Source organism: Amphiprion ocellaris, chromosome 15, assembly GCF_022539595.1.
Source record: "Amphiprion ocellaris isolate individual 3 ecotype Okinawa chromosome 15, ASM2253959v1, whole genome shotgun sequence".
NCBI lineage: Eukaryota > Metazoa > Chordata > Actinopteri > Pomacentridae > Amphiprion > Amphiprion ocellaris.
This window is the reverse complement of record NC_072780.1, coordinates 4,654,774-4,665,817: the sequence shown is the minus strand read 5'-3', so window position 1 is coordinate 4,665,817 and position 11,044 is coordinate 4,654,774. Positions and strand designations below refer to the sequence as shown.

The 11,044-nt window shown below is 43.2% G+C and overlaps 1 protein-coding gene across 1 annotated transcript in view; it reads left to right on the top strand.

Annotated features, from left to right (window-relative positions):
* Positions 1-510: 510 nt before the first annotated feature.
* Positions 511-11,044, top strand: part of efna3a (ephrin-A3a) — a 74,193-nt gene continuing 63,659 nt past the window's right edge. The window contains exon 1 of the mRNA XM_023261097.3: positions 511-1,175. Within this exon, the coding sequence (XP_023116865.1) occupies positions 1,066-1,175 (110 nt within the window). The 5' untranslated portion in view covers positions 511-1,065. The remainder of the gene's footprint in view (positions 1,176-11,044) is intronic.

Sequence of the window (11,044 nt, the reverse complement as noted above, 5' to 3'; positions counted from 1 at the left end):
TTCTAACCAGATGGGATCTTTAACAAACAAACAAAATATATATATATGTGATAATTAACAAATGGATTCTTCAGATTTTAAACATCAGCCAATCATGCACAAAATAAGGCAGCAGAACAGGAGCCAGATCAGCCACTGGGTGCAGCAGTGACTGATTGGCTCTGACCTAATTACTAATTAAAGGGTTTTGCAGCACAGGCTCTTATTGTTTTAATGGTTTGTGGAATGAATGTCCATTAACCTGCTCCCCTAAAAAAAAAATCTCACCTTCACTTCCCAAACTCGAACAAACATTAATTCTATTCCTTATCCTCACACTGGCGCCTTTCATGTAATCTTTAACCTAATTCCTCACCAAAGTTTAACTGATCCTCTAAGAACTGTGTCCAGTCGAAACGATCCAATTAAGAGGATAACAGTGAGTGAGCCGGAGACAAACACGCACACGCAAGTGCACGTTTTGGAGAGGGGGGCGGGGCGGCAGGCAGGCAGGCAGGCTGGATGGATGGATGGATGGACATGTGAGCGCGTCTTGGCCATCAGAGGGCGGGTTTGGTGCGTTTCTGTGCGCAGCGCGTAACTGCTGCTGCTGCGGCTGCTGCTGGTGATGATGAGAGAAGCGCCAGGTACACAAACCTTCCAGCAGAGATCCAGCGCCTTGGATGCGACTGTAAAGCTCCGCAAAGAGCCATAAACACCGACCTCAGCTGTCATTTTGAACGTGGCAGCTCCTTTTTGCTCGCCTTTTCTCCACCTGTATTGTTCCTGCGCGTTGGAAAAAACACAAAAGGAGTGACTTGAAAGTGCGTCCCAGATGCCCAAATGGGTCTCGTTATGATGGGATTTGAGTTGAAGAACACGTAACCACTCAGACAACAGTCATCCCCTCTTGCTTCTATCCGAGCTGCTCGTTGTTAAGGTAATTGGGAACTTAGAAAAACGCGTTTTTGACCGCTGGGATGTTGTGAACGACGACAATCACCCGGGACAGACAGGAGCAGGAGGACGCAGAAAGGAAGAAGGGGGGAAACCAAGGGGGGAAACCAAGGCTGGACCGGAGGGATTATGGCTCTCGCAGCGTTTTCTCTCAGCCTCGTCACGCTGGCGCTGACAAACTTGCACCTTTCGAGAGCCAGCAACCGGCATGCGGTGTACTGGAACAGCTCAAACCTGCTGTAAGTGGCTTTCATTCATGTGCGTTAAAGGCGAACCAACCCGGTGCTCCTCTTTTGTTGATGCGCACCTGAGCTGGTAACTTGTTTGCAAGACAGTGATCCTAATCTTTCATTGTCAAAAAAACTACTGAAATCCATGGCCGTGCATAGATTAAAGCAGTTATACGTGTACAATGTTAAAATCAGCTGATTCCAATAGGCTTCAACTGTCTGACTGCTTCATTTTCTTGCTGGTTTGTTCTCCAATCATTTAATCAGTTTGAGTACAGTAATGCCTCTCCAGAGGGAAACTGTTTCTACACTGTTCCTTCTCCTCACCCCGCCTGCAGAGTGCTTTTGCTCCATGAATATTTGATTTCTATCTTCACATTTAGTCCATCCGCTGCCTCACAGTAATGACTCATTTAAGCAGTTATCTTTTCATTTACCTGCTCTCGGTTGTGTCTGTCATCCACCTCCCTGCCCTCCTGCAGCATCAATGCATAATTCACACACACACACACACACACACACACACACACACACACAAACTAACATACATGGATGCATTCAGCACATGTGAGCCTATTTTTGGACCCTGATTCCCTCCAACAACTGTGAGGTTGCTTACCTCAGGTAAGCCTCCTCAGGCTCTCCTATCTCTACCTGTATAAAGCCAGCTTGCTGTGGGGCATAGATCGATGTGGATCCTACTGCCTTTGTCTTCTCATTAGCCAACAGTGAATCCATCTTTCTCACATTCTTTTATCTCTTCTCCTCACACAACCTCCCTCCTTGCCTCCCCCCTCCTCGCTCCTCTTCTATCTGTGTTCCTCCTCTGTCCATTTGTATTCACCTCAGACACGGGTCTCTCCTATCGCCTCTCTCTATCTCATACTTGGTTATTTTCTTCCCCTCTCTTATTTTTCTACTGTGTCTCACCAGCCAGCCTGTCCCCCTCAATTCCCTTTTTTTTTCTTTCAGCATCTCATTACCGCCCCCCCATCTGCCCCTGGTCCTTTGCTCACCTCCCAGGCGCTCAGCTGAGGGGACGCATACAGTAGAAGATTAGAATTATATGAAAGTTATATTTGAATGCGTGCGAATGGGGGAAGATTCAAATATTTGAAGGTTTCCTCAAGACAAACGGCTGTAAAACTTGGTGGAAATAGTCGAGGAGGTGCTGCAGCGCTGTCACTTCCTCATTAATGTTAATGTGTGAATGACAGAGAAGCATTCAGAACTATTTTAGATTTATGACTGCAGTTAATCCCATCACTGTGACATGAATAGAGAAGGGGTATATTAGCTGAGACTTAGCTGCATTTAAGTACTATAAAAGTGCACTGATTTTTGAGTGTCGCAATCAGTATTAGTGCTATCTATCAATTTTAATTAGTCTTTTGGTGTCTAAATGATTTTCACAGCATGATATGGTTGCTCACTGTAGTTATTCATTACTGTTTTAGCACATTTTTTTGGCTTTAAATTGACATTTATGTGTTAAAATGACAAATATGTGCTCATCTTAATGAATGCAGACCACAGTGTGTGTGAGAGAGGCAGAGAAACACACACACAGACTAAGTGCAGGTGTGGGTCTACATGCCTGCGTGTGCAAAACCTCCTCTTTCTCCACAGCGAGATACAAATCTCTAAAATAATGCAAAAACTGACCCAGTTTGCAGGTAGCAGACAAATCCTCAGAGGCTATGGCAAGAATACTGATGGCCATCAAGCTTTTAAAGGCCTTAGGCTTGGAGCCACTTCTTCACAACTCTGTCTACTTGCACAGAGAACCAGCTGAAGGCCTCACTCATTCCACAGCGAGCTCCTTCCCTCATCCAGCTCTCGTTAGCTCTCAGGAGGGAGCAGTAAGAAAATGAAGGCAGCATCAGAGAGCCAGAAACCAGAGGCCTTTAGGGCCAGACTCTGGTTGAGGCCTTAATGTTTTACCCTTGAGCGCAGCATTCAGCACAGATGGTTATGGCACAGCTGCAAGAAATGGGATCACTTGGAAGCCAAGCTGTTTGTACCAAAGCCATGAAAATGGCTTTTTATGATAACGCTCAGCAAGAAATGTCTTGCTCCGGTGTACTGAGAGTCCAGAGTGGATTGTTACACAGTCGATACCCGGTAATACTGCGCTGTTTGATTCTTTACAGCTTTTCTGAGGTAAACAACATCAGACGATTTCCTACGGCTTTTTCTTCTGCCTTGGACATTTTGAAACGAGATGTCTCGATTATCATAACCTATAACTCGGAGCTCTTTGATTACCGGCCAAGTTCGTCACAAACGCACTACCCCCTATTAGAAAGTGTTGGTCTCAGCTTCCGCTCTCAGCAGTGCGCCTGGCCAAGTCGTTACAGATGTCCCTGCTAATGGCTGACTGAGGCAGGAAAAAACACACACGCAGGCCATTAAATCATCTCGCATCTGAGGCCATCTGCCAATTAGAGGGGGGAGATGTGGAACATCTTGTGAGCGTGCGGGAGCAGCGGTGCACTGCGGTAGCCTCGCCGATCCACAAGCATCGTCCTGTGCTCCCGCCACCTCCTCCCATCAGGTGTTTGGCCTCGCCGGTTACACAGGGCGCATCCCCATAATTGGGCACCCCCGTGTCAGCATGATGAAAACAGCAGCCCGGCTTTCATTCAGTGTCCCACACCTTCCCCCAAGAAACACAGTGTCTCTATTAATGCAACACCAAAGCAGAAAGCCTTTACATGCAAAAGGAAAAGCAGAGTTTGAAAATGTGCCACACATCTCTTTGCTAAATCACCATTCCCTGGCCTGCTCAGCAAGATGAAAGTGTTCTGTAGCTGTTTGTGGCTGATCCTCGGTGATTTACGGCTCTGCGTGTTTCATGCTACACATTATGACCCTGATTTGGACCTGAAACGGTGTCTGTCAAGCCTTTTAAACCACACGACACGAAAGAAAGAAAGGGAAAAAAACAGCCCAATTCCCCACACACCATTTCTGGTGCTCCAAAATAAATTATCACCTTGACAAATAGCTTCCCTGCGAGTTGAAGGAACAGAGACTTAGTGATCAATGTTGAGTCGAGGTGCCGTCTTACTCAACCGCCTCATTAACCGCCGGGTCGGGCTGTGTGGGTGTGCAGGCCGGCTACAGTTGAAGGTGGTTCCCTGTGGGGCAGAAGGAGAGCCTGGTGCCCTGCAGGAAGAACTCTGTAGATATTTAGCTGCAGCAAAGGTGATTGTTGATGACAAATGAAGAAAAGGGACAGAGATGTGAGGAGATGGATAAGGAGACCTCAGAAACTAGGTGGGGAGAAGGAAAAAGGGAAGAGGTGGGCGTAATGGACAGATTGTGGCGGAATGGAAGGAGAGCTGGCTGAAGAGGTAGGAAAGCAGAGCTGTCTTTCACAAGAGAGAAAAAGCAGAGGGGGGAAGATTGATTGAGTTGGCCGAAAGTCAGGAAGGGTGAAAGAGAGCGCGGGTTTTACCGGATATGGAAGTTAGGTTATTGGCTGAATGTGCTGTAGCTGCTGTTTTCTGAGGAGATGATACCCACGGGAGTTGATCCGTGCTAACGTGGACACAGGCTGGGTCATTCATGTGGACCGATGCTCAGAGACAATAGCTCGCCACCGTTCACCTGCCCCTCTGGCCTGTGCAACACGCCGCAGACGGAGCTCACGGGAGATGAGCAGATTTGCTACCTGATTACATGCACGTCCGTCCGCCTGCAGCTCCGTCTCTTGGCTGTCTTGGCGATTTTGCATACAAATGCGTCTTATTCGCTGGCATTCAATTTGTACTTTCATTGTACCACACGAGCACCTCAGACAGCATTAGGGTTGTGTGCAGTGTTCCCCCCCCCCCGATGCAGTTGTGTTAAATGAGAATGAATGTGTGTGAATGCCACTGATTAAAAAGTGCAAATTGACGTTTTATGCGTTTTTGAATTAAACATGTCTTTCCATCACTAATTAAGTATTCCTCTCTCCAACTATTCGAGTTGCATGTGAACATTTGGATGCTTTTTTTTTTTTGATCTGCTTTAACCATCCAAAAGATTAATTTGATGAATAGTGCTTTTAAATGGATAGTTAACTTGACATTCTCACCTGGCTTCATTAAATCCCAGCTCTGCAGCGGAGTCGTAAAGCTTATCGGGCTGATAAAGGGGTGTGCGGGCCATTTTTAGCTCATTGGAATCTGCTAGGAGTCACATAAACGGACAGAGAAACACTGAAAGGATATTTAATGGTTCGTATGGATCCAGGAGTGGGTGTGCGGATCAATACGTTTATATGGTATGGGAAGGAGAATGGACTCGGGCCGAACAAAAAACACAAGCAGGCTGCTTTTCTGAGCATCAATCAATCTGGGTGCATCAGGTGATCAATTTCCAAATGCATTTTTAATTTGATTTTGTGGTGTCAGTAAATTGCCATGAAGCATTTGGAGCTCAGTGCGGGAAGCCCAGATCAAGGACTGCCTTGGAACAGCATGCTTGAGAATTGATTATCACGGCCTTGTCAGTCACTGCTCCGGGGTTCCTGCTCCTTGGAGGCCTTTAGTGTGTCTGCACTGAACAAGGGCTTGCTTTAGCTGTAGCTTCAGTGAAAACAAAGGTTAAAAAAAACATGAGGCTGTGCACGGATGAAAGAGAACAGCGTTTTGAATAAATCTTCAAGAAAACAGTCCTCTGTAACATTAAAATGAAAGAAAAATGTGAACGAGGATGCGAGACCTAAACAAACTGTAAGTTATTCCTTCGCCGGTTCAAAATGAAAAGGCTTTCATCAGAACATACTTTAGATTCTGCTCGCTTTACTGATTCAAAGGTTAGGTGAGAACATCAGCATGCACTTGTTTTTGCCAAATGTCTCGCAGCTCATCTGCATAAAATTTAAAACAAGCTTAGTCAAAAAAAATCTAACTCACTCCATCAATAAAGGTCTGCTTCTCTCTGTAAGATGCGTCATTAGAATTCTCAACACAGTCAAACTTGAGTGAAAATAATTGCAAAGACTACAAGAAATGGCACTAAAGTATTACTGCTGGTTCTTAGCTGCTGCTATTGGTAAACATTAATTTGAGTCTACAGTGCAGTTAAATTAAAGGGTGGGTGGGGACCCAGAGGATACCTCAGGAGGGGGCACTTAATCAGCATGGACTTTAATAGATATGAACCAAAGGTAGATTGTGGAAAGTTTGACTGTTACTCTGTCAAAGTAAAGTCTTCCATCTTGGCGTTTTCTCTACTTCTTTATCCCCTCTAGGGGTCCAAGGCGCTCCAAGACCGCTGAGGTTCATTATTATGAGGAATTGGCAGATTTGGTGTGCCATTATAACCTGTTCATGGGCTCTGATGGGAAGGTGCCATGGGACTCATCTACAAGTTACCCCAGCTGAAGGCGAGTCCAAAGAAAAACATAGTTAGACCCTTCATATGCTATCAAAAGCCATTAGCATTCCTGCCCTTCAAGGCTATAAAAACTGCACTTAACCGGCAGTGGGAACCCACAGGAGATAGTCCTGATCCCAGACAGGTAGAACCAATTTCAGACTCAATGATTTGAATGCAAATGCTTCCTACAAAGAGGGCTTTCCAACTTCCGATTGGTAGCTCCACAGTACATTACACTGGGAGTCTGCAGCGCCGTCCCCATTACCCACTGGGAAATTACACTGCAGCTATGATGAAAATGGCTGCCATGTAAAAAGATCAAAGCTGTTGATAGGTGGATGGTCACTGGCTGGAGTTTGATTATTTGGGAAATGGGCCTTGTTGCGCTACATGGCCTGGAAAACGATATGGCAGCCACAGCAGTTGGTCAAAATAATTTGTTTTTTTATTGAAGAAGAAGGCCTCTGCTGAAGTATGGCAATTGAGGTGATATTTTGCTCCGACCGGCACCCTCAGAGTTATCAGTGTCCCTTCATAAAAAAGGCAGCGAGTGAGGACACAGGTTTGTGCTCTGTCATATCTTGTTCTCTGTTCATTCCCTTCAGGTCTTGAGCCGTGACAGGTCTTCCCTCTAATGCTCTTGGGTGCTTAACAACAGCGGCGTTACGAGAAGTGGAAACTGTCCTCACAGCTTAGTGGATGATACGGCTCCAGTTTCCCTTTTATGTGAGGGCAATTTCGGATACGGGCTGCGCAATAATTAGATATTCTGTTATAATTGAGATTTTTCCTATTGAAGATGTAATTATATGAAGGTCTGAGACCCTTTGGCAGCCGTCGTCTCTGTAATAAGAATATTTGAAGAAAATTGAAATCTCTCTCTAGTGCTCTGTGCATCCAGAATGACAAAAAGTAATTTGACCCCTCAGCAGCGGCAGCCAGCTCATCCAGTGGCTTAACGTATCCCTCTTATGTTGTTAGAGGGAACATTTAAATCAGTACATCTTCAAGCGAAACTGTTCTATTACAAATATGATAGCAAAGTCTTTAGAGCTTGAAAGTGTGATGTAAGTGGATTGGATGGGAAGCTACCTACCGGCAAAAATGAAAGTATTATTGTTGTGAGGAAGCTGGAGGGGCTGTGCTGCTTGAATTTAACATTGGGAGGTATTTAAATGCTCTGCCTGGTGAAGTGACTGCACAGAGTCATGACATTAAACGCATTTGTTGGAGAGAACATGTGGCTGCTGTAAAATGTACGGCGTGACCTGTGCTAGCGAGCCGGTGTGTGATGCTTGAGCCAGGATTGTAGGGGGAGAGGGTCACATGGGTCCATTAGTACTTTTCTAGGGTGTCGCTGCTCCATTTAAAGGGAGCAATATGCATTAGTGTGAAAACAGAGCACCAGGCGAGTGTTAAAACGTAATATCATAATGTAGAACTATTATAATACACAGCAATGTGAAAATACTCCATTACATGTAGAAGTCAGTGTGCAGCGTGCATGAAGGCATATAAAGTACTTAAGCATTTGCAGGAAACTGTAGTTAAAGTATCAGTTATAGGTTTGGTCTCTCTGATATATATATTCCAGCATTAGATGAGTAATGGGTCAATATGTAATTGAGGAGCTTTTGAAGTCCATGGGATACATCTTGCATACATTTTTATTAAAAGTAAAAAAAAACTAATGTTTTTTTATGTTTATTATGATCATGTCTTTACAAATTCCATCATTATTTATAATGGAAACAATCACTTATTAATAAAAAATGACTGGATATCACTAAAATGTCAACTAAATAACCGTCCCAATTAACAACCACCTTCTAATTAGCTAAACAATAATAAAATGAGCTTATTCAAAAATTATTTTGATTGTGTTCTTTTTATTAAGTTGAAATAATCATGACAGATATTTCTTTTTTTTTGGCAATATATCAGATTTGATATGGAAAATAACAAATTGTATCTGTGTCTGAGAAATCACTTTCAACTGAGCTACCAATTACAGAAACACCTGGTGTTTGGTTATAGGCGGCCATGTTGATTTTAGGGCTGAAAACAGCAAAAATGTCAACTATGATACCTGTCAAAGATGTTACATAAAGTCCTGCAATTACAAATTGACCATAATAGCAAAGCATCAGTTACTGTTGTAGCTGGTTTGAACAACTTCATATATTATATCCACAAACACTAGATAAATCTCAGGGCTCCTCAGATTATTAATGGGAGAGGAAAGAATAAAAAACTAAGTTTAGATGCAAAAATCTGTTTCCAGTTTTGGGACCTTTTGTCTAATCTTTGATTTTTGGTGAGATATTGGATCTTTTACTGAAATTAAACCATGTGGGAAGTTTAGAGGGAACCAAAACTCCTGTTAGTGAAACTTCAACTTTCTGGTCGTTGATTACTGGACTCCTAAAAACTGTCCTCAAACTTGTATATTTATAAGTTGTTTCCATGAAAATAAGCAATTTCTGCCTTAAAATGTTTTACATGTAATTCTGCCTGCTTTAGAACGTGCAGATATATTAAGTCCCTGCCCCTGCTGCAGCTCGAGCACACCAGCTCACCATTGACTCTGCTGTCTAACGACTCTATGCTACACACTGACAGTTTTTAATGTTGTAGTAATTCAGCCATTTGAACTGGAAGCCCATTCTGAAGAAGAAAAATTATGCAGAAAGTGTCACTCTGTGAGATGACAGGATTGGTTCCATAAGTTTGCTATGTATGAAACCACAGAAGTCTGAATCTGTGTTTTTGAAATTCATTGGGTCGCTGTGGTGTCAAGGTGTTAAAATGTTAACACTGTGTGTTCTAATATATATGAAAAACACCATCAGGACATGAGCACACGTTGAAAAAACTTCTTCTTACAGAGGTCATCTGATATGTGACCCCAACTACACACTGCCTTTTGTAAAAGAAGCCAGAAAGGTTGGAAATAGTTGGTTTAATACTGAATAATGTTTATCATGCAGTATTATCCATTGAGTAAAATCTTCATCTTAAAAGTAAGTAAAGCTGTCAAATAAATGTAGTGGAGTACAAAACCCTGTATTTCCTTCTGAAATGCAGTGGAGTGGAAGAAGCATAAAATAGAAATGCTGAACTAAAGTTGAACTACCTAAAGATTGGACTTCAGTACAGTGAGTAAATGTATTCGCTATGTTCCATCATCATTAGTTTTTTGCTGATTTTTACTGAATATGAGACAGAAAAAGTATTGACTTTTCAACAGGACTTCACTGTGCCTCAGAAAAATATGACTAACAGCAGTATTTAACTTAAAGTCAACGGCAAAGTTAGATTAAATCTGCAAAAGCAGACCAATTTTCGATTGACTTTCAGTGACATAATAGATACATTACTGGGTGAACTGAAATTCAGTCAATCAAGTGCCATGCCATTCAGCGTAGGCGATCATTTCTCTCCATCTAATCCAATCTTTTGCTTTCTGAATTGTTACTGTTGCCCTTTTTATCTCCCCGAAGGCTCCATTCACATCATTGAACTTAAACCGACATTGACTGGAGTTCATGATTGTACTAGGAATAAATACTGAAGTGGTCTTCTTCAGCTGCAGTGTCCATACTGGATTTGTAACCCTGGCTATTGATCTATGGATTCCTCTGCCCAGCGTTGCGATTATACAACCATGCATTCACTTTAACTGAATCTGCTTGTACAATCATCCATCCATTTTTTCAGGTACTGATGAATCTTAACCAGTTTTGTGTTTTTCAGACATCGTTCCCGTAATTTTCTAACTGCACACAAAAATAACGAATGGGGATGAGCTAGTGAGCCAACCTGAAGAAAGCGTGGACAGAGTTTGAGAGGTCAAGGAGGTGTGGCCATCGAAGCAACGGACCCCAGGTTGGGAACCACTGCTGTAGGCCATCGGATGGAAGGAGCTCCTTACACCTCCTTTTGCTGTATTAATGCAGAGCACCGAAACGGTAGAAGTGAAATTACATCGTCCTTATTCAATCCTGACACTTTGAGCTTAAGATAGAAAATACAGTCATCAAAATACAGAGATCCTGCTGATGGCTCGGTCTCAGCTGTAGTTCCTGAGTTAAACGTATAATTTCAGAGACTGACAGAACAAGCTGCTGTTCAGCCCTGAATGTCTGGAGATCCTGATTAAGGTGATTAAAATATTAACATGTGTTCCATCTGCCAGTGTGTCTGTGTGCCTGCCAGCTCTGGTTGTTTGTTTCAGGAAGTCCGACCACCAAAACAACCGCTCCTGACCGATCGGTAGCATCTGATGAGGCTTTAAAATACCCTTCCTCCAACTCTCATCCTCTGTCACAGCAGCAGACTCTGCAGGAGCACACTGCATTATCTGTTCTTTTTTGTCTTAATAAGTGTAAAAGTTGGTTTATCCCGTTTCGTTTCCTCCTTCCTGTTGGTTCCTCCTGAGCCAGGGTTGTAAAACATGTATTCAAAGTATGACTTAGGGATTCCAGCTGTTGTTAAAGTCT